This window comes from Megalops cyprinoides, chromosome 16 (assembly GCF_013368585.1).
Source record: "Megalops cyprinoides isolate fMegCyp1 chromosome 16, fMegCyp1.pri, whole genome shotgun sequence".
NCBI classification, from domain to species: domain Eukaryota; kingdom Metazoa; phylum Chordata; class Actinopteri; order Elopiformes; family Megalopidae; genus Megalops; species Megalops cyprinoides.
This window is the reverse complement of record NC_050598.1, coordinates 29786552-29808249: the sequence shown is the minus strand read 5'-3', so window position 1 is coordinate 29808249 and position 21698 is coordinate 29786552. Positions and strand designations below refer to the sequence as shown.

The following is a 21698-nucleotide window of genomic DNA, read 5'->3' as shown; positions in this document are numbered from 1 at the left end:
TATCCAAGGCTTCGGTTGCTTTTCTCAGGGAATGTGTTTTAATTGGCACTGGTAATTATTCTTGCATTTTATACAAGCAGCCAAAGCTTAGAAAAGTTCAGGACGGGTAAAAGTGATCTGTGCCTGTGCTAAGGATGCAGGAAATATACACCAAGTAGATGTCCCCTGCAATTAAATTTCTTTGGTTTTCATTTTTAAAAGGGCAACTTCTGATTTTGGGTATTAAAACCTCACCCAATCCAAGCACCCCAGAATTACACTTAAAGCCTGCCTCTAATTTTTTTTTTTTTTTCTTTTCTTTGTAAGAGTGTAAGAAAGTATCAGCAAATAAAGTCTTTATGGCCTGTGCTGTTTTTCTTCCCCCTAAACTGGGTCTTAACAGTGTTCATTTAAATTGCCTGTTTTTCCGGGATCGTGTCTGTTAATTTAAAGGTGGGTGTAATATGTGTGGCCTTGAAAACGTAAGGACTCCCATCAGCCTTCACCCTTGAGGGTCCTACTATTTGAATTCAAACTGGCGTCTGAGTCTGACTTCAGTTATTTCCGAAGCAGAAAGAATGGAAGAGAGGCAGGAAGGAGTCCTTGTTACTCGCGGCCGAGGCTCGGGTCTGAAACCACGGTGATGCACTTCTGCATGCTCCGCTCCATCGAGCACTTCCAGTGTTTGGTGAAATCCGGGTGTGCGGACTGAAGGCATCATCCAGCCATCAGCCCATCCATGCTGTGTCCGTCACCACAGTCCTGTAGACTGCAGTGTTGGGAGCCTAACCTGGCAGGAAATGGCGGCAGGGACAGGGTGCAAAGCTGGACCACACCCTGAGCACTCGGCAGGGGTACCTGGCCGTTGTGTACAGACACACAGATAAAGACAGGCACAGGGGAAAATGTCCTTTCAGTCCTATGACTATGGAAGTAAACCAGACGACTTTGAGAGAACCCACATAGACATGAGGTGAGTCCTGATTTTTGTGTTTAAGGTCTTATTTGGGCATAGGGACGGTTGAGTGTTTCACTACTATTCATTTTTTTCATCTTCAAATTAAACACACGCTGCATTTAATCCACTGTGGGTGTTTTGTTTATGTCAGGACAATCCTTAAATGGGAAATAATGAATTATAATTAATCCACCAGCATCACATTGCCACATTTCTTATTTTTGATTTTTCACTGTCACAAAATGTCATGTTGACCACTGAAAGAGACCACTTAAACACTAAACACCAAAGATGTGGTAATTCTATGGGTGATGATAACTTGGGCAGTAGACATTTGCCATTGTAGAACGGTCCCACCACACTGGGGAAGGATTTTAAACTCGCTAGAGTGCATTTGTTCATTCTCAACACCATCGATGGCATTTGGTTACGTGGAACAGATTCAGAATCAGGCCAGAAATCCTGTAAAAAGGAGGCCATGGAGATTTGCACAAACTTCATTTGATTGGTGTACTGTATGTACTATGGACTAATTCGTAGGGTTTTTTTTTAATTCAGCCATTTATTCCACTTAGAGGTCATTAATAATTTTGCTACATATTTCTTTGTATTGCTAGTTATATATTTTGAATAAAAGAAACCAGATGCACCATTGTTACGTGTCTATTGATCAAATGCAAAAAAGGTATTTTACCAGAGTTGCTCTATGGAATAAAAATAATGAAAATTTCTGAAACCTCTCCATTTAAACCAGCTGAAATAGCTGCATGGTTTCAGTATATATAATTGCATGGGGCCCATTGTGAATCATGATAAGTTTGAAGTTGGTGCAGTTCCACCAGCAACAGAATTAATTTAGTTGCCATTTGTCATTCACACTCTTGGGAGAGCTAATGCTGAAGCAATATGCTCAAGCTTTTTCTTGAAGCTTACTTATTTTACAAATTTGAATGAAGTAATCCATTGGGTCCTTCCACAAGCTAACCCCCTTCTTGGCTCTGAACACCTCCTTGCAAAGCTGTGCTAGCCGAGGCTGTAGAGAGTACTCGGGGCGGAGCTTCACTGCTTGAGAAAAGCACAGAAATAGATAGACTGATTGACTGACACAGGCCTCAGCACTCCTGTCTGTGCTAAGTAAACAGTTACCCCTCCTGCTCAGAGTCACTATGAAATGGCATTCTTCTGTGAGTAGGAAACTCACTGGGTTTCACTCCCCAGAACACACACACGCACACACACACACGCGCACACACACTCTTGCACAGTCCCAGCTATCATTGAGAGCAATGGAAGGATGCCGTGGAGGTTTCTGAAACATTGTGTGGCATAAATGAGCGGTTTGTGCTGACGAGGCCTTCTCTCAAGATTAAAAGAACAGGGCTCCGGGGGAGTGATGCGGACAGGCAGAGAGAGAAGGAGAGAGAGGGAGAGGGTGAGGGTGAGGGAGGAGGGGAGGGGGGAGCAAGAGAGAGAGAGAGAGATCAAATGACTGTTGCTATTTCAGAGCCTGTGGCCATGTAGGGCAGCTTCTATAAACTGCCTGGGGATATCAGCGGAGCTGAGAGGCCACAGGGAAGCGGAGCGGGGTGGGGTGGGGGGGGTGTGGTAAGGGGTAAGAGGTGAGGTCATGCAGGTATTTCAGAGGAGCTGAATTAAGATGTGAAGAGGCCTCTGAGACAAGCATATTTCAGCAGGTGTAAGTGCTACACTCCGCACATCCTGCGTTGCTATACACCACAAGCCCTGCAATCCCACACTGTCTTGTGTCAAAGGCCTGCTTTTAGGATCGTTGTTTAAACAAGGTCATATCAGGTGGAGTGTTCATCTGTTTCAACCATTTTATTTAACCCTTATCTGACCACGTAGGTCAGTTGAGGACAAGTTCTCATTTGCTGTGATGACAAGGCAAACGGGCAATCAAATTGCTGTGCATTAAAAGCGTGTTTCTTTCCAGATCAATACAGTATTCCACGGAATTTTATTTATTTATTTTATTGCCAGTCCTGTTAAAAGGTGAAATAGAATAGTTGAAATAGCAGTGTGTTAAAACAGATTGTTTTTCTGAAATATGTTCAGAATTTATATTTGGTTAGAGTCTGTAGATGACCACAGATTTGTATATGTGGTGGATATGCTTTGGATAACCCAAACCCAACCCCCCAACACACACACGCACACACACACACACACACACACCCCACATCTCTAGCCGGCAGTGAGAAGGGGCACAGCCCTATGTCCCCTACACATTGGGTCATGGGAGGACACCAGGATATTGAGGACTGAGGCTTTTACTGGTGTTATTTTTTCATTTGGTTTTATTTATGGTTTTATAACCCCATACGCGGTTTAGACAAAACCAAGTGGTTCCAATCGTGACATTTATATGTTAAAGGAAAAAAAAACTTTCTGCACAGCAAAACAGGTTATAGACCTCATTAAAGATCTGGTATTGGCAGTTATAGCGATACTGGATCTTTAAATAGATTGGGGTGTAAGTTGGCCTGGCCAGTGTGTGACGTTGCTCCTCAAAATGACCTGCTTTGGAATGTTTGGTTTGGTCTCTGCCCATGTGTTTTACAGGAAAACGCATGATCACAGCTCACCTACAAGCCTGGATCTTCTGTAGACTTTACCTCGAACCTCGAGGTCCTTCTCTACCATCACCATGTTACTTCTGGCTTTGATCTTTGTCTCTGGCAGCACAGACAGACCACTGACATGGTTTATTTGCCATCTGATATGCTGCCATATCACTGTGCAGGAAAAAGAGAAAGAAAAATAGTTTTTTCAGTCTTGCACACCTTGTGATTATGCTGATACAGCCTGTTGTGCAAAGCCAAACGATGAATTGACAGAATGAACACATTGTGACTAGTAAACCCCCGAGAAAAGCAGTTAATGAGTGGTTATGTGGTGTAGTGGCTGGGGAGCTGGACCTGTCACTAGAATATGGTCGATCCTGACACTGTAGTAGTGCCCTACGGCATGGTACTTATTCTGAACAAGTGTTCTGAACAAATGGATAGTATGTAGAATGCAACCTATGTAAATCACTGTGAAAGGGTAAGCTGATAATGGCTGTTGAATATCCATAAAACCACTCTGAATACTGAATGTGTCATGGCTTGGCTGACCGTTTTGCGTGTGTCAGTTTACGAGAGACTACTTGGGTCAATAAGAGTGGGGCTTATTGTGATGGTGGCTGTGACTGGGTGCGGTGTCAGTGTGTCTTGTACATGCAGCAGCTGCTCTTGTGTCGCATGAAGTTTTGAAGCATATGGCAATGACAGCAGTTCTGATTGGATGCAGTGATGGGGTCTGTAGCACTGACAGTACCTCTGATTGGATGCAGTGATTCGGTCTGTGGCAGTGACAGCAGCTCTGATTGGATGCAGTGATGGAGTGTGTAGCAGAGACTGCAGCTCTGGATGGATGTGGTGCTGTCAACACCGGAGGTAGAGGAAACAACTGAATCGTGACTTGGTGTCAGTGAGCAGAGTTACCGGTCACCGGGCATTGGCGTTTGTCTCAGTAATCAAAAAAGGGGGCGTGTTCTTTTCCCTCAGTACACACCGGTGTCCCCTGATTGGTCTAGAGGGCCCATGTGACACATTTGGACCAATCCTGGATGAGTGCGCATGGCATGTATGTCTGGGGCTCAGGAGGTGACAGTGTGACAGGACCGACATCGACCTGGAGGCGGGGGGGGCAGGGCCCTACTTCTTGGGCCCTGAAACCAGATCCTGTGTGCTGAAAATAAAGCAGGTGTGCTGTCATAAATCCTCCGTCCCATGTCTGATTTACCACCCCAAATCGTCAATCATAACGACCAAACACATTAATGAGAGACTGTGTGTTTAGTGTCCCCAGCTTGTCCTTTGTCACGCTCTTGGGTCTAAAACCCTCACAGTAATGTGAGTTGTTTGCCTTGTTGGGTTGGCACAGTGCTTTGCCACATCAATTTTGGATTTGAGCAGCAGTCCTCAAAATTGAGGAGTCAAACTTTTTGAGAACGTCGTCTTTATTTCAGGCTCTGGCTAATGATGCAAAAAAATAATCTGCTAAAAATGAATTTCTGAACATGACTTCTCCCATCACGCAACCTTTTTTCTGAAAAGAAAATAATGTATGAGATTAATGTTCTTAAAGAAAGTTTGATTCCAAAACATTTTTTTAAATATTACTGCCCATTGTTCTCGGATTTTTCCTCTAAGTGCATGTCCTCTTTAAATAACACAGCCATGTGCTGAATTAAGCAGAGGTCACAGCAGCTGGGAGGACGCCTTCAGCGCTGAGGCGGTCTTGAAATCTGACAGAACAGCATTTGCCCCCTGCTCTTCACCTCCTCACAAAGCCTCCGTGTCCCACTTGATCCTGTGAAATTAGGCCGCCTGTTTGGGTGGACGCCCACAGAAGGACGCGCCATTCACCCCCTTCAGACAAACGACCTTCTAAGTGCTTTCAATCCTCTGCTGTAAGTGCGGGATTTAAGCAGCTGAAGAGTGGCGGGTTGTTAGCTCTAAGAGGTGGAAGCAGGGCATCAGGTTTGCGTCTGTCATTTGTGATGTTACAGCAATTGTAAGCATTAGTTAGGAATCTGGACTTCCAGTGTCAAGAGGGGTGCTGGGTTGAATCCGGGAGGGAGTTGTTGTGTTAATTCAACTTTTAAGCAAAGCAACCTGAATTGCTTCCATAAATATCCGTAAATGGCATTATTATTAAGCATGAAATTATTCTTTCATATCTCAATTGTGTGTTTTCATGAAGCCATGTGCGTATGTGCAAGGACATTTCATGTGTACAGTGTTTCATACAAATGTAATGAAATGCGATACACTCACAGCAATCATCTGCATTGAGCTATTGGGTGTAGTTGTTAAGCTGAAAGGTTATGTCTGCTTGCAGGCATCTATAGACCCATGGTCTTGAACCCAGAGCCCAGGAGAAGGGAGCAGCAATTAATGCCCGAGGCTGTTATTTTCAGTATGTTATGACTGTGGTAGTTTCAAAGCATGTCTGCAAGACCATGTAAAACATTGAACATTAAGCTCTCTATATCTGATGCCAGGGAAGTTGGCCCCGTTAAAACACAGCGTTTAGCTGGTAGATTTTGGTGGCCCAGCATAGCTGCATGAAGAAAGTTAATATTCTCTGCTGTTCCATGTGTGCTGTCATTATATTATGATGCATCTACTTTGAGTAAAACATTTATAAATCACAATATGGCTGCCAGTGAAATGATAATGTTGTTTTTTCATACGTATTTTCTCCTCAGTAATATTGGAAAAAAAAATCCTTAAAAGCCAAGGCCTGGTGAAATGTAGTGAATGTAGTCTGGTGTGAATTGATTGATATGATCCTTAAACAGTCTTGCCAAAAATGTTTTTTTTCAAGTGCAAGAATATTTTTTGGGACTTGACACATTGAACTTTCTTTTGAGCTTACCAAGTTTGTATCCCATCTAGACTAATCGATAGATGCTTGCTGTTCACCAGACACTTTTCTTGGTCTTATTTTGCAATTGAGAAAATGTGGGTGGATATTTAGCACAGGTGATTTCAGCACCTCTGAAATGGATGCAGGCTTTTCACAGATTCTCAGTAGTGGACCAACTGTCAACCTTCCAAATTCCCATATTTTGAATGAGATGCTAAGCCAAGGTCCTAAAGCAAATTCAACTTGGCAGTTGGAAGAGTGTCCTGGTCAAAGTACCAGACTTGCCCTCTAGCTGGTCACCTCATCCTCTCTCTCTCTGTCCTTCCCCCCTCCCGGTCCACACAATCCCCTATTTTCTCTACCACCTTGGTTCTTGGTTCACCTTGGCCTGGTAAAATAAAGGTTAATAACTGTACTTGCATCCAGGTCATGCAATTTACAGATGCCATTATGTACCACTGTTCTGTATCATAACTGTGTTTCGAACAGGACTCTAATTTTGTATAATCTTGTTGCAAGGGATCAAAATTTTATTTCTCTCGCTGGAACTGGGAGATTCTGCCTGTTTTTTTTTCACTCACTGAAGACTGTTTATTCAGTGAACGAGAGTTGTGCTTTGAACCTGTTTTAGCCAGGACCTAATGCATGAGGCAGAGCGGCCAACAATGTAGCTTTGATCTTAAACACTTCCCTGCTGCCTAAAGCACTGTGGTGTAATTGGTCTGTTGGTGACTGGCTGCTCTGTTAAAATGCTTTGTCAAAGTTGTTTTTTTTCCATCCTATGTTTAGCTAATGGCAGGAATGCAGTATTCGCAGTATTTTGATTCTTACTTTGGCTTCAGTAGCCCTTTTGAAGACTGCCAGACATTGTGGAATTGCTAAAATATTCCTCACCATATACAACAGCCGCATAGCGGTTCCTTTGGCTAGTTTGATTTTTGTTGATTGATTTGGAGCCTAGGTTATGTATTCACTAATTGGTCTATACCCAGTTACATGTGAAGTGCATTACAGTGCTGTGGCTTCAACTCAGCTGACTGAAAATGTGATATTGTAAAGTGAGGAAGGTGCCAAATGAGCTGTGATATCACGGTGTGATATGACTTTGGCCGGGGTTCTTATGCGTGTGGATTTTTGATGTTGGTTTAGTTACAGCTCGTAAAGCTCTGGTAAAGGACGCAGTGCACTGGCGTGAATCCAGGTAGGTTGTGCTGTTGTTTTCAAAGGGACAAGGCGCTGGGGGGGGGGGGAGGTGACCGAGTGTGTGGGGCATAGGTGTGGATTTCATCATGTTGCGACAGGTGCTGATTCCTCTCCTGTAATTCATGTTGGCCCAAATTAAGTTACAACCCCGTCCTCCTTTCATGGGGAAATTGAGAGGCGGTGTAGGATATGCCTGAACGAATCTCCAAGAAGGAGATTTTATCTGATATTATGTACTCCATACCTCCCCTACAAAACGTGAAGGAACCTAATCTATTGTATGAATAAGGACAGCGCGTGGAAAAGTAAAGATATGAAAAGCTTTATTTTTTTTGTATTTAGAGTTTGTGTCTTGGCTTCGGACGTGGTCCCTGGGGCCGGCGGCGGCGGCATTAGGAAGACAGCCCTGGCGCTGTTGCCGCAGTCAGGTGTTGGTGTGGCGATAACTGTCACGGTTTGAGGTTTGGCAACACCCCTCTGCCAGGCCGTTACGCTAAGGGACGGAGGCCACGCGTTCCCTCTCCCATAGCAGCAGTTATTACTATCAAACAGGTGGGGGAATGTGGCCGCCCTCCAGGGGCTATTAATACACCTCAGAATGCTTTGTTAAGGCTGAATGCTTTATTAATACAGACCGGAATCCTTCATTGATGCACGGGATACTTCTGAAAGGTGATAATCCCAGCAGATTGCCTGGGAGTGAGAGAGAGAGAGAGAGAGAGCTGGCAGGCCCAGGGGAGCGCACAGACACCTGCAGTTAGACCTGCGGGTAGAGGGGAGCAGATGGGTAGCTCAGCACAGGGGAGCCAAACATAGGGATTATACTCATTGTACATGCGCTTATGTGCTGACCTCGTGTGTGTGTGTGTGTGTGTGTGTGTATATATATATATATATATATATATATACAGTGATATATGTAATCAGTGTGTGTGTATGGAGGGGGCGTGGGGGTAACTATTAATAGTCCATGACTGTTGATGGGATGACTTCACACTGAATTCACAGTGATTATAGACGATGGCACGTGTGTGTGTGTGTGTGTGTGTGTTTAGACACTTAATGTGTGGACTGCTCAGACGTTGAAGGGTTTGTCTGAGGTTTTGGGGTGAGGTGGAGAGCGCCATTGGGAAGTGTGTAAACGGGTTATGGGTCAATGCAAATGACCTGGCCTCATACTAAACCAGGGGTGTGTGTGTGTATTTAAAGGCAACGCACCATAGGGGCACAGTACTCAGAGACCATAGTGGAGTAGACTAATGTACATTACAATGCCACTGAATATGCAGAACAGACTTTCTTAACTCTTACATTTTGACTGTTGATGGCGGATTTGTTTTATCTATCTGCTGCATGCGGTATTTAAGATGAATGGCTGGTTTCCTTAGGCTGTGCCACACTACCAATTTTGCCTGATTATAAAATCAGTTTGCTTTTAAACCAAAATAAACTGCAGACCCGTATCATTAATCCCAGTGCCCTGCCACCTGTTTTTTTGTGCTAAAATTCAATAATTAATTTCCGCGAGAAATGTCATGTATCATCTGGTGCTGTTTCCCAAAGAATATATTTATTGTTCATTGTGGTATCTGTCTACATTGTAGCATATGTATCATTATGTGTTTACCTACTTTCATTTATCATTGTATAAGTGCTATCTTTCATAAGTCAGCAGTATGGCTGTAATAGCCTTCTAAAGTCAGCTGTGATCCATTAAAATCTGAGCTGATACAGTTTCTGTCTGGTCACCAGGTAGATCGCCTCGTTTTCACTAATAAGTTTGAGTTGAATGGCATACACACATATATGTGAGTGGTAAATTTAAATAACTTCTATGTATCTGTATGTTACCCTTCTATGTGGCTGGGTATTTATCTGAGCACCTCAGGTTAAGCGTCCTACCCACTACATCACACTTTTGCCCTGCCAGTACACGGCCTTTGATTATTTTCTAGTTTGGCTGGTGCGAAACTGGTACCAGGTAGTGGGGCCACACCACTCCCACTTCCCTTGTTCCACATTCAGCTGGCCTCAGTGCCCTGTGATCCTGCTCAATGCTGCCCTCTGCAGGTCGCAGGGCTCCATAGCAGGACAGCTCTCTCAGCTGGGAGTCAGAGCCTCTGCACTGTCGGGTCAGTGTGGCTGAGGGCAGCTGCAGCTGCATGGGGGTTAGCACCACCACCCCTGCGCAGTTCGGCAGGAATTACAACCCGCATTCTCGAGGCCACGGTGACCTCATTCTGAAGAGGGGGGTAGGGTCCCCCTGACGAGGGCCCGTCCAGCCCAGATGGGGCCATGGACAGGTGGCGGGGTCACATGGCAGGGTCACATGGGTCAGGTGTGCTCCTGCGCAGGCCTGGCTGCGTCACTCTCGGTGAACTGGTGAACTGGTACCAGTAAAGGGGGGGGGGGGGGGGGGGGGGGGGGGGGGCGAGGCACTGTCTTCAGAGGATGCACAGACCTTACAAACTCACCTGATGAGTGTACACTGTGGCATTCCAGTTCTAGAACATGTGACTTCAGCAATACACTGTGCTAGCTGTGTTTGTGTTGTGTTCCTGGTCTCTGTTCAAATTAATGTTGAAACTGTAGGGATGTACTCCTTGCTCTCTCTCTGTCTCTCTCTGTCTCTCTCGCAACGTGATTCTGATCACATGCCTGCCGTGCAGGCTCTAGTGCAGTTTCTCGATAACGATAAAATTATTCCACAAAGTGCTTCTGGCGATTGAAAATGTGTTAAATTTTAAAATTCTCCTTCAGTGTAACTGCAGCAGTCTTTTCGGTAATGAATTTAAGCAAATAGTTGCCTGTCTTTTTATGTCGGTCAACGTTGAGGTTGTGACATTCTGTTTACTTGAACATTTAAATTTGTTTCTCAAACTTAAGGACGGAACTCAGGAAGAGAGTGCATGTGAGTGAATTTGGTGCAACTGGAATGGCCCGGCGTTAGGTCTTTAAATAGCATGGGAGTCACACATTAGACTGTAATTCACAAGTCTGTCTGTCTATGCAGTGCTGGACCACAAGTAGTATTTAGTATGGAGGACTATCATTTGCCCCTGCATGAAATATGTAGTGTTTCAACACTGCAAACACTGAATTATGTAGGTCAGTGTAATGTAATTTAAGATTGCGCCAGGTCTCTCTTTTCTCTCTCTGCCTCTTCTTCTCTGTCCTTCTTTCTGTCCCACCCTTCATCTCTCTCCCTTTCTTTCTCCCTCCTCCCCTTTCTTTTCCCTCTCACTTCTTTCTGTATTTATCCCTCATGCTCCCTCGTACTCTCTCCAGCTCTCCTTTCTTTCTCTCTTTCCCCCCACCATCTCCCTTTTTTCCTTCTCTTTCTGTCTTCTTTCTTTACTCTGTCCTTTCTCAAGCCTCCCCCCCTTCCCTCTCTCCCTGCCCCCCCCCCCCCCTCCCCGCTGTGTCTCTGATGGTCTGGCTCCGGAATTCTGCCTTCTCAGCTTTTTGTTGGGTGTCCCATAGCCACCCAATTTAGCCTCCTTCATCCACCTCCTCCCCCCCCCCCCCCCACCACTTCCCCTCCCGACCCCCGCCAACCCCGTCCTATGTCCCCTCTCTGTGTTGGGACCCTGTCTAAATTTGGTCATGTGTGGCGGAGGGGGTAATCTGGAGAGAGAACACCTGCTGCGCTGGAGTCTCTCCTTCCATATCCTTACATCAAATTACATTGGGCCTGGGCATTCCTCTGCCTGCGTGCTGATTCGCTCGCTCGCCCGCCTCCTCTCTCTCTCTCTCTCTCTCTCTGCACCTCTCTCCGCTGTACCTTTTAGCATCACTGCTGTGTGCATACTTGTTTGTACTCTCTCAAACACACACTGTCCTCCCACACAAGCGAACACACACACGCGCACACACACACAGGTCCTCCCACACATTTATGCTCAGCCTATCTTTCCCTGACGCTCTCTCCCACTCCACACTGCAAAAAAAACAATCCAATCATGATGATATAACTTCAGAAAATGAGCTTTTTGGAAATCCGGCCCTTGAGATACAGCTTCTCACTTATGCAGCATGAATATGTGTGAATATTACCACTGGTCCCAAAAGCCCCACTTTTGGCTGGACAGTACTTCATGAGAGAGCTGGAAGCAGTTTAAATGAGGCTGTCTGTGTAATATTTCAAACTGAAATACAGACAGACTGTAGTGTCCTTATATAATGCATAGGTTGAAATGAGTTATTTTGCTCATAACACTCCTACAGTATATATTAAATATACTCTATATTGCCTACCTTTACCCCCCCCCCCCCATTTTACTGATTGCCTCCATAGTTTAGTCTGTTCCTAAAGTATGTGATAAGGCATTGGTGCTTTGAATCCTTCAGTATTCTCCTTTTATGAATATATATTTGTAAATAAGTGGGTGTTTGTTTTAAGTTGCAGGTTTCTTCCAAGGAAAAAAATCTTTTACCTTATTTGCATATTGCATCTGCACTGCAAAAAATTCGCTTTCTATTCCGATACGCATTATTCATACAATATAATTCATATGGTTTTCATGTAGCTCCCATTGTTCCTTTACATGATATTTTATTATTATTATTTAAGAAATCCTTCAAGAAACCGTCAGAGAATAAAATAGGTAAAGGTAAATGTAAAGACAATAAAATGAATGTATTACAGTAAGAAATGTTCTGTAAGAAATGTTGCGTTGCATTTCCTTGTAATGGTAGCTGGTGCTTTGTTTGGATTGGCTGTTGGATTTGTTTGTTTGGATTGGCTGGTTGTGTGCTCACCTGTGTCTCTGCCCCACAGACCTTCACAGCCTGGTGTAACTCTCACCTGCGCAAAGCTGGCACCCAGATCGAGAACATTGAGGAGGACTTCAGGAATGGCCTCAAACTCATGCTGCTGCTGGAGGTGATTTCAGGTGGGAGAGGCTGAGCCGCAGTCTTACTACAACACTACACATGGTATGGTATGGTAGTATACTTGGCTTCCTTTGTCTAGTCAGGTTGCACAAGTTAACTTGGGGTAGGGCTTGAGTAGTGCTATGCTGACACTCACTGGTCTGGGAATGGTGTTAGCCTGGTCTGACACTGTTGTTCATCCAACTTGAATGGATACACTTATAGTCTATTGTAATGTAATGCACTCTGGGTAAGAGCATCTGCTAAATGAATGTAATGTAATATAATCTACACAGAGCTCTATTCCAGCGCTACACAGTCTTACTCTAACACCACATATCCCTACTCAGACACCACACCGTCTTACCCCCTCACCACACAGAGCTATACGTTTAAATGGAATGGATATACTTATGTTCTATTGTGATGGAAGTCGCTCTGGATAAAAGTGTCTGCTAAATGCCTGTAATGTAATGTAAAGTACACATGTAATGTAACATGCTGTCTCACTCCAGGGCTCAGTGCATCTCTGTTCACTGTATAGTCTTACTTTTACACAATTTATCCCTACTCAAACACTACGCTGTCTTACTCCAACAGTACATACATCTCTGCTGTAAAACAGTGCATAGTCTTGCTCTGAGCCTACACATAACCCTAATAAAGCACTTCCTACTGAGACTCCTTGCATTAATCTTTAAACTTAACACCTACCTGCACTTATGGTATGACAGTCTTAAGATCTGTTCAAACTGAAATAGCTGTCCAAACTGACACATCTGTGGAGTGCCTTTTGTCCTCCGGTGTGCTGCTTTCAGGTTTCTGTCTGATAAGCTATTTTATGTTCTGACACCCACATCAAGAAAAGAAATCTTAGCTGGTTCTCGGATTTTTCCCACACCCCCCACGCCCCCCACGTCCCCCACGTCCCCCTCGTCCCCCTCGTCCCCCTCCTTTGGGCGTGTTCCTACCTGCTCTTTGTGTGGACAGGTGAGAGGTTGCCCAAACCAGACAAGGGCAAGATGCGCTTCCACAAGATCGCCAATGTGAACAAGGCCCTGGACTTCATCTGCAGCAAGGGCGTCAAGCTGGTGTCCATCGGCGCCGAGGGTGAGCATTGCTGTGTGCTCCCTGTGTGTGTGTCCTAAACATCTAAATACTTCTGTGCTTGTGCCTTTTGTCATGTCTGCCTGTCTGTCTGTCTCCCAGTATCTTTGTGCCTGTCTGTCTGTCTGTCTCCCAGTATCTTTGTGCCTGTCTGTCTGTCTCCCAGTATCTTTGTGCCTGTCTGTCTGTCTCCCAGTATCTTTGTGCCTGTCTGCCTGTCTCCCAGTATCTTTGTGCCTGTCTGTCTGTCTCCCAGTATCTTTGTGCCTGTCTGTCTCTGTTTTATGCATCTCAGTCTCCAGTTGTTGGATATCTTTCCCTGGTTATTTGTCAGCGGGCTGTTTGGGTGTGTAACTCTGCCGCAGTAGTGATCTGCACCCGGGATTCTGACTGTGCCAGTGACTGTGGCTCTCTCCCCCGCTGCAGAGATCGTGGATGGCAACGTGAAGATGACTCTGGGGATGATCTGGACCATCATCCTGCGTTTCGCCATTCAGGACATCTCAGTGGAGGGTGCGAGAATGCAGGCACACACACACAAACACACACACACGCAGGGGCGCGCACACACACACACACACACACACACCCAGGGGCGCACACACACACATACACGCAGGGACATGCAGACACACACACACACACACACACACGCACACGCACACGCACACACACACACATATGCAGGGACATGCACACACCCACACACACACACACGCACGCACGCACGCGCGCACACACACACACATGCGCGCACACGCAGACACACACACGCAGGCACACACACACAGACACACACACACACTCAGGGACATGCAGACACACAGACACACATGCATGCACTTGCACATGTTTATGTTTTCCTCCACAAACTGTTGCATATGGCAGATGAAATGGGAGAGATTTTACCTGTCCTTATATTTACCCTGCCTCTGTTTTCTCTCCTCCTCAACTTTCCAACACCCCTCCCCCCCTTTACCTGCCTGCCTACAGAAACGTCTGCCAAGGAGGGTCTGCTGCTGTGGTGTCAGAGGAAGACTGCCCCCTACAGGAACGTTAATGTGCAGAACTTCCACATCAGGTGAGCATTTGGCTCCACCTTCTGGTGGTGACGTGGAACTACATGCACTGTTGTCGAGGACGTTCACCTGGGTAATTATGGATAATTCACAGCGTGCCTTCACGTGCACTATTATGTGGTAATCGTGGGTTTCTTCACTTTGCACATTTCCAGCTATGCCTTAATTCCTTGTTTTCTCACACGTTTTGTGAATATTTCCTCCAGGCATTATGGTAACCTTGCACTCCTTGTCTCAACCAACGTGTCATTTCTCTCTCTCTCTCTCTCTCTCTCTCTCCGCTGTCTCTCTGTCTCCTCTTCTCTTCATCCCAATATTTTCCTTCCTCCATCTCTCTCTCTCTGTGTCCGTCTCTCCACCCCTTTCTTCCCCATCACTCTGTAATATTTTCCTTCCTCCATCTCCCTCTCTGTGTCCGTCCCTCCACTCCTTTCTTCCCCATCTCTCTGTGTGTCAGTTGGAAGGATGGACTGGCTCTCTGTGCCCTCATCCATAGACACAGACCTGACCTCATTGACTACTCCAAACTGCGAAAGGTGCACCCCTTCTTCCACTACCTGCCCCCCCCCCCCCCCCCCCATTTCCCCGAAAACCTTGCCACTCACACCCTCCAGCACAAGGGGACATCCCTCTGTTCAACCAGCATTGTTATTATTATTGTTAATAATATTATGGCATATTGTTGAAAGTGGAGAAATGAAAGTTTCCTTTGACATGGGGATATCTCAGCCAACAGCCTCTTGTGGGACTGATTCTTGTCATTCCCTGCTTATGATTTCCTGTTGTATGAATGGTCTTGCTTTTGAGTGGAGCCTTTCGAGCACATATATAAGCTGGTTGGTTATGTACTGGGACCCTTTGTGTTGGGAGGGAGTAGTGGACCTTGCCTGTCTGAGCTGACTGCCCTGGTTGCATTGTGTTTTGGGTGGATTTTGTGATAAATAACCAATGCTTTTACCTACAGCATCCAGCCTGGTGCATTGGCTACATACAGTGTGTCTTACAGTTTCTGTCGTCTGTGCTTGTTTTTATGTTTGTACTTGTGAATGATACTTATTTATGTAATGTGTAATTTTGTCCAAACTTGAAACATTGGAAAAAAATAGGTCATCAAAACTACCGATTAAGGCAATTTGGGCCACTGAACAAGCATTATTCTAAAGCAAATCTTTCAAATGTTTCCTAAATTCTTTAGTGTAACTTGGCCCTGTGTTTTGGCTCTTTAAACTTTCCAGCATACATTTCAAGGACCAATGACATAACTGCTCGCTTAAAGATATGTTATGGTGTCGGTTTTATGTTTAAAGATAACCCAATGAATGTTTTGACATTGGTTACTAACCCATCGAATAAAAGTAAAAAAAGCCTTTGGCATTTAAAAAGCAGAAAGAGGGTTTTGGAAAAAAAAAAACATTTAAATGGCATGCAATTTGTTGCTTTGCTAAATACATGTGCTGTACTGTAACACGTTGTGGTTTGGTTGTCAGAAACGTTTGCGCAAGGTATTACGAACTAAATGCATCTCTTGCTGAAACTGCGGTTGCCATCGGAGGCTGGACCGTGGTTGGACCACAGTCTTCAGGGACACGTGCTTTGGGTTCTATCCTCATTGTGTGGGTCAGGGGGCCGCTGCGGGGGGGGTGCTGCTTTCGGCTTGTTCTGGGGACGTGCTCTTCTCCTCCTCTCTGTCCCCCGGAGCCCTTCTGTCTCCTGAGTCCTGTGTGTGTGTGTGTCCCTGTAGGACGACCCCATCGGCAACCTCAACACCGCTTTCGAAGTGGCCGAGAAGTTCCTGGACATCCCCAAGATGTTGGACGCTGAAGGTGAACCTTACGACACCCCTCTCTTTCTCTCTGGCTCTGTCTCCCTCTCCCTCTCTCACATATTTGTTGTGAGAGTCTCATCCAGTATAAGGGATGCCTGCATTACTGATGCAGTCACATGTGTAGTAGACATTCCCTCAGGCTGCAAACCCCGCTCCACATGTTGTAGCCACGCCCACCCCTGACCGTGCTTTCTGTTGAACAGACATCGTTAACACCCCGAAGCCTGACGAGAAGGCCATCATGACCTACGTGTCCTGCTTCTACCACGCCTTTGCCGGGGCGGAACAGGTGAGGGGACAGGTGTTTCACATCTGGTGTTTAATTATTCTGCACTTCCATCCCAGTCTGATACAGCAGGTCTCCTGATAATCATGAGGCCTCATGCTGTTAAATCCCAGATCGCCAGTCGTCAGTACTGACCTGTGCGGGAAGACGCACGCTAATCTTGACCCGTCTGGGGATGTAGTCTTGCGCAAACGTCCCACGGCAGTTTCTAATTGAGGTCTTGCGTTCAGGGTCAGCCGGTGTTTGGGGACATGCTTTGATGAGTGTCCCTCTCTCCTCCCAGGCTGAGACGGCTGCTAACAGGATCTGCAAAGTGTTGGCTGTGAACCAGGAGAACGAGAGGCTGATGGAGGAGTATGAGAAGCTGGCCAGTGAGGTGAGCTACCTCTTCTCCTTACCCATTTTATCCTTTCACCTGAGCTTTCTATCCCTTTTTCATCTTTTCTTTCATCACTGTTGCTTTCTCTGTCCTTTCCTTCACTTGTCTTTCTATCGCTCTTTACCCTTTACCTGTCATGCTCTCTTCCTGGATTTCTCCATACCTCCCATTTAACCATCTTGCTCTCCTACTCTCGATCTGTCTTGCTCATTCCTTCTCTTTTACCCGTCTCATTCGCTCTTTCTCTTTTACCTGTCTGATTCACTCCTTCTTTTACCTGTCTCACTGTCTGACCTTTTACCTGTCTGATTCACTCCTTCTTTTACCTGTCTCACTGTCTGACCTTTTACCTGTCTGATTCACTCCTTCTTTTACCCGTCTCATTCGCTCTTTCCCTTTTACCTGTCTGATTCACTCCTTCTTTTACCCGTCTCATTCGCTCTTTCCCTTTTACCTGTCTGATTCATTCCTTCCCTTTTACCCGTCTCATTCGCTCTTTCCCTTTTACCTGTCTGATTCACTCCTTCTTTTACCCGTCTCATTCGCTCTTTCCCTTTTACCTGTCTGATTCACTCCTTCTTTTACCTGTCTCACTGTCTGACCTTTTACCTGTCTGATTTACTGCCTTCCCTTTATGTGTCTCACTCTCCTACACTGTACCTGTCTCACTGTCTCACCCTGTCCTGTTTCACTCTTTTCTTCTCTTTTACTTGTCTCACTCTCCGGCTTTGTACCTGTCTCACTCTCCCGCTCTGTACCCGTCTCACTCTCTCCCTCCGCAGCTTCTGGAGTGGATCCGCCGCACCATCCCCTGGCTGGAGAACCGTGTGGCAGAGCAGACCATGCGCGCCATGCAGCAGAAGCTAGAGGACTTCCGCGATTACCGCCGCGTCCACAAGCCCCCGCGCGTGCAGGAGAAATGCCAGCTGGAGATCAACTTCAACACGCTGCAGACCAAGCTGAGGCTGAGCAACCGGCCCGCCTTCATGCCCTCCGAGGGCAAGATGGTGTCGGTACGTCCCCGCGTCCACCCGGGCAAACTCGCAGTCTACTGCGGTCAACAAATAGGCTCACATTTTACACTAAGGCCGGCACGATGAGCCGACCCCCCCAGGCCCTGCCCCTGACCCCCCCCTCGTGTTCCCCCAGGACATTGCCAACGCCTGGAAGGGTCTGGAGCAAGTGGAGAAGGGCTACGAGGAGTGGCTGCTGACCGAGATCCGCCGCCTGGAGAGGCTGGACCACCTGGCCGAGAAGTTCAAGCAGAAGTGCGGGCTGCACGAGTCCTGGACTGCAGGTACAGGGCGGGGCACAGGGCGGGGCACAGGGCGGGGCGTGGGAGTGGGGCGGGGCACTGGGCGGGGCACGGAGCAGGGCAGAGGGGACGGGGCAGGGGGCAGAGGGGTGGGTGAGGAAAGGGGGTGCGTAAGATTCAAGAACATAAGAAGCACGAAAACATGAAATACCCCACTTTCCATTTCATGACTCTAGTACCCAGTTATCATAGTGGTAAGGAGTGGGGGATAGCAATTGAATGGCTGCTGGTTTGATTCCCTGCTGGGGCACTGCTGCTGTACCCTCAGGCAAGACACTTACACACAAATGGCACAGTAAATATCCAGATGTAAAAATAGATACCATGTAAAAATTGTAATCTATGTATTCCGCTCTGGATAGCAGTGTCTGTTAAATAACAATTATGTAATGTAATATACATTTTCTATACATTTTTATATATTCACTGGTCACATTGTGACCACTTCGCTTGTGTCATTATACTTTGGTAATCCGGACGCCTGTTATGACAAAACAGACCCATGAAGCACCTTCAGCAGTGACCCTGACCACAGGGTTATAGTTACACTGAGTGGTTCAGGACTTGCCAGCCTGCAGAGTGTGAAAGAAAAAAATAACATCCATTAGAAACTGTATTAGTGCTACAATTAGGAATACTGCTGAGTCCAGCGGAAGGCATAAATGCTGTAATGGCGAATGCTCTTGAGAAAGGAGCGCTCAGGTTGTTCCTGTCATCTCAGCAGCAGCGTAACGGTGCCGGAGCTGCGATGTGCGAAAGGAAAAATGGCCATGCCATCCCCTCCCCCTCATGTCAGGCGCGAGAGAGAACCGCATTTCACACAGACGCCGGCGGATATTAAAGCGTTTTCCAGCTGTCAGCGCCGTAAATGAATAGGGCATTAAAATTAGGCAGGGGGCCAGGGTGGGTGCAGAGATGTTAGAGGGGTAATCGCTGCCCGGCCTGCAGGGAAAGAGGACCTGCTGACGCAGAAGGACTACGAGTCGGCCTCCCTGATGGAGATCCGTGCCCTGATGAGGAAGCACGAGGCCTTCGAGAGCGACCTCGCCGCCCACCAGGACCGCGTGGAGCAGATCGCCGCCATCGCCCAGGAGCTGAAGTGAGAGAGAGGGAGAGAGGGTTTGGGAGACGAGGGGGGGGGGGAGAGGCCGGGACAAAGGGAGAGGGAGAAGAGTGATAGAGGGGGAGTCAGAAGAGACAAGATGAGGAAGAGGGGGTGGAGAGAAAGGAGGAAAGAGGAGAGGTGGAGAGGTTAGGGAAGGGCAAGGGGACAGGGAGAAAGAGATGGAGGCAGAAGAGAGAGAGAAGTAGGAGAGAGGAAGTAGTTATAGGACAGCAATCTGGTGTGACTGATGGAAGGAAGGAGTGGCAGAAGGAGAAGGAAGGAAGGAAGGAGGGTGGGGGAGCTCAGATATTGAGATGGAAAGGGATGGAGGGATGACTAAAGGAGAGGAAGTGGTTGGAGGAGGGCAGTGCGGGTGTGGTTTTGACGTCCCCTTCCCTGCGTGTCCCAGCGAGCTGGATTACCACGATGCTGCCACCGTGAACTCCCGCTGCCAGGGCATCTGTGACCAGTGGGACAACCTGGGCACCCTGACCCAGAAGAGGAGGGATGCGCTGGAGGTGAGTGTGGGAGAGACACCTCAGAGGCCCGGAGCAGGCCCGGAGCAGGCCCGGAGCAGGCCCGGAGGCCTTCCTTTCCCAGCTCTGAGAGGCATCACTACATCTGTGACCATTTCCAAATTAGCGGAAGTGGATCTCCAGTTTAACTTTATAAGGTGTTGAGCTGGTGAAAACGCTGATGGTAGTGCATTCCACAGATGGTTTTTATCAGGCTGGGAGTTATTGTTTTTAAATGGTAGAATAACATGCTGCAGGGCCGTGACCCCGCTGTGCCTCTGTGCTGAGCACCGCTGTGTGGCCGTGTGTTCCAGCGTGTGGAGAAGCTGTGGGAGACCATCGACCAGCTGTACCTGGAGTTCGCCAAGAGGGCGGCGCCCTTCAACAACTGGATGGACGGGGCCATGGAGGACCTGCAGGACATGTTCATCGTCCACAGCATTGAGGAGATCCAGGTGCGGGGGGACGAATCTTACACCCCCCCATGACATCACTCCACCGATCACATGACATCACTCCACCGATAACATGACATCGCTCCACCAATCACATGACATCACTCCACCGATCACATGACATCACTCCACCAATCACATGACCAATCACATGACATCACTCCACCAATCACATGACATCACTCTACCGGTCACATGACATCACTCCACCAATCACGGCAGACACAGGCGAGAAGTTACCGCATCAATGGAACAAGTCAGACTTTGGGTTCAGAAATCAGGACACATGGAGAATTGACCTGTCCTACTTTCGTTACTGCTGAACTCTTGGAGGGGGCAGAAGTGATGACCAGGTGTGACTCCTGTGTGACTTTGCCAGTACAGGCGCTGGTTTCGAGCTCAGGCTGAGCCCTGCAGCCCTTGACATCACAAGTCTGACCCAATCCGGTTTGCTGCTGCTGAACATGACGGGCTCTGCTCAGCTGGGCTACATTTACATTTAGTCGCTTAGTAGACCCTGTTATTTGATCCTTTTTTGCTCCACCCCCACATTTCTCTCCTTGATTACCCATCATTCACCTCTGTCTTCCTCTCCTTCCACTATCCTCACTGCTCCCCCCATCATCTCCCCTACAGATTTCCCATGATTCACTTCCGTCATCCTTCGCCCGCTCATCTGTCCCTGGTCTTATAATTTCCCACAATCCCTCTCTCCCACGCAGAGTCTGATCACAGCCCACGACCAGTTCAAGGCCACCCTCCCCGAGGCCGACAAGGAGCGCATGGCCACCCTGGGCATCCAGAACGAGATCATGAAGATCGCCCAGACCTACGGCATCAAGCTGTCCGGCATCAACCCCTACACCAACCTCTCCCCCCAGGACATCAGCAACAAGTGGGAGGCGGTGAGCGCAGCCGAGCCAACAGAGTCCTTTTCATATTCATGAATATTTATAAGAATTTATTTTTATAAAATAAATAATTCTACTTATGCATTCTCTCAGATGAAAAAAGGATCTAACATGGATCTATTTTTTTACCGAAATGATGGTGTGACTTTGGTGTCCAATGAAGTTCCTTTAGAATAACATTATTGCATTATGCTATGATACCGATGCAGGCTAATGATCTGAAAGGGCTACGCTACACCTATCCAAATTCCCAAAAGGACAAGTACA

General features: G+C 47.0%; 1 protein-coding gene across 1 annotated transcript in view; it reads left to right on the top strand.

Moving 5' to 3' along the window:
• The window catches only part of LOC118790848 (alpha-actinin-3), a 30965-nt gene that overhangs the window by 5132 nt on the left and 4135 nt on the right, over positions 1–21698 (top strand). The window contains exons 2-15 of the mRNA XM_036547943.1: positions 12360–12474; positions 13445–13564; positions 13988–14074; positions 14555–14642; positions 15098–15176; positions 16382–16463; positions 16669–16754; positions 17035–17127; positions 17913–18143; positions 18280–18427; positions 19394–19544; positions 19960–20068; positions 20380–20520; positions 21243–21425. Of these exons, the coding sequence (XP_036403836.1) occupies positions 12360–12474; positions 13445–13564; positions 13988–14074; positions 14555–14642; positions 15098–15176; positions 16382–16463; positions 16669–16754; positions 17035–17127; positions 17913–18143; positions 18280–18427; positions 19394–19544; positions 19960–20068; positions 20380–20520; positions 21243–21425 (1713 nt within the window). The remainder of the gene's footprint in view (positions 1–12359; positions 12475–13444; positions 13565–13987; positions 14075–14554; positions 14643–15097; positions 15177–16381; positions 16464–16668; positions 16755–17034; positions 17128–17912; positions 18144–18279; positions 18428–19393; positions 19545–19959; positions 20069–20379; positions 20521–21242; positions 21426–21698) is intronic.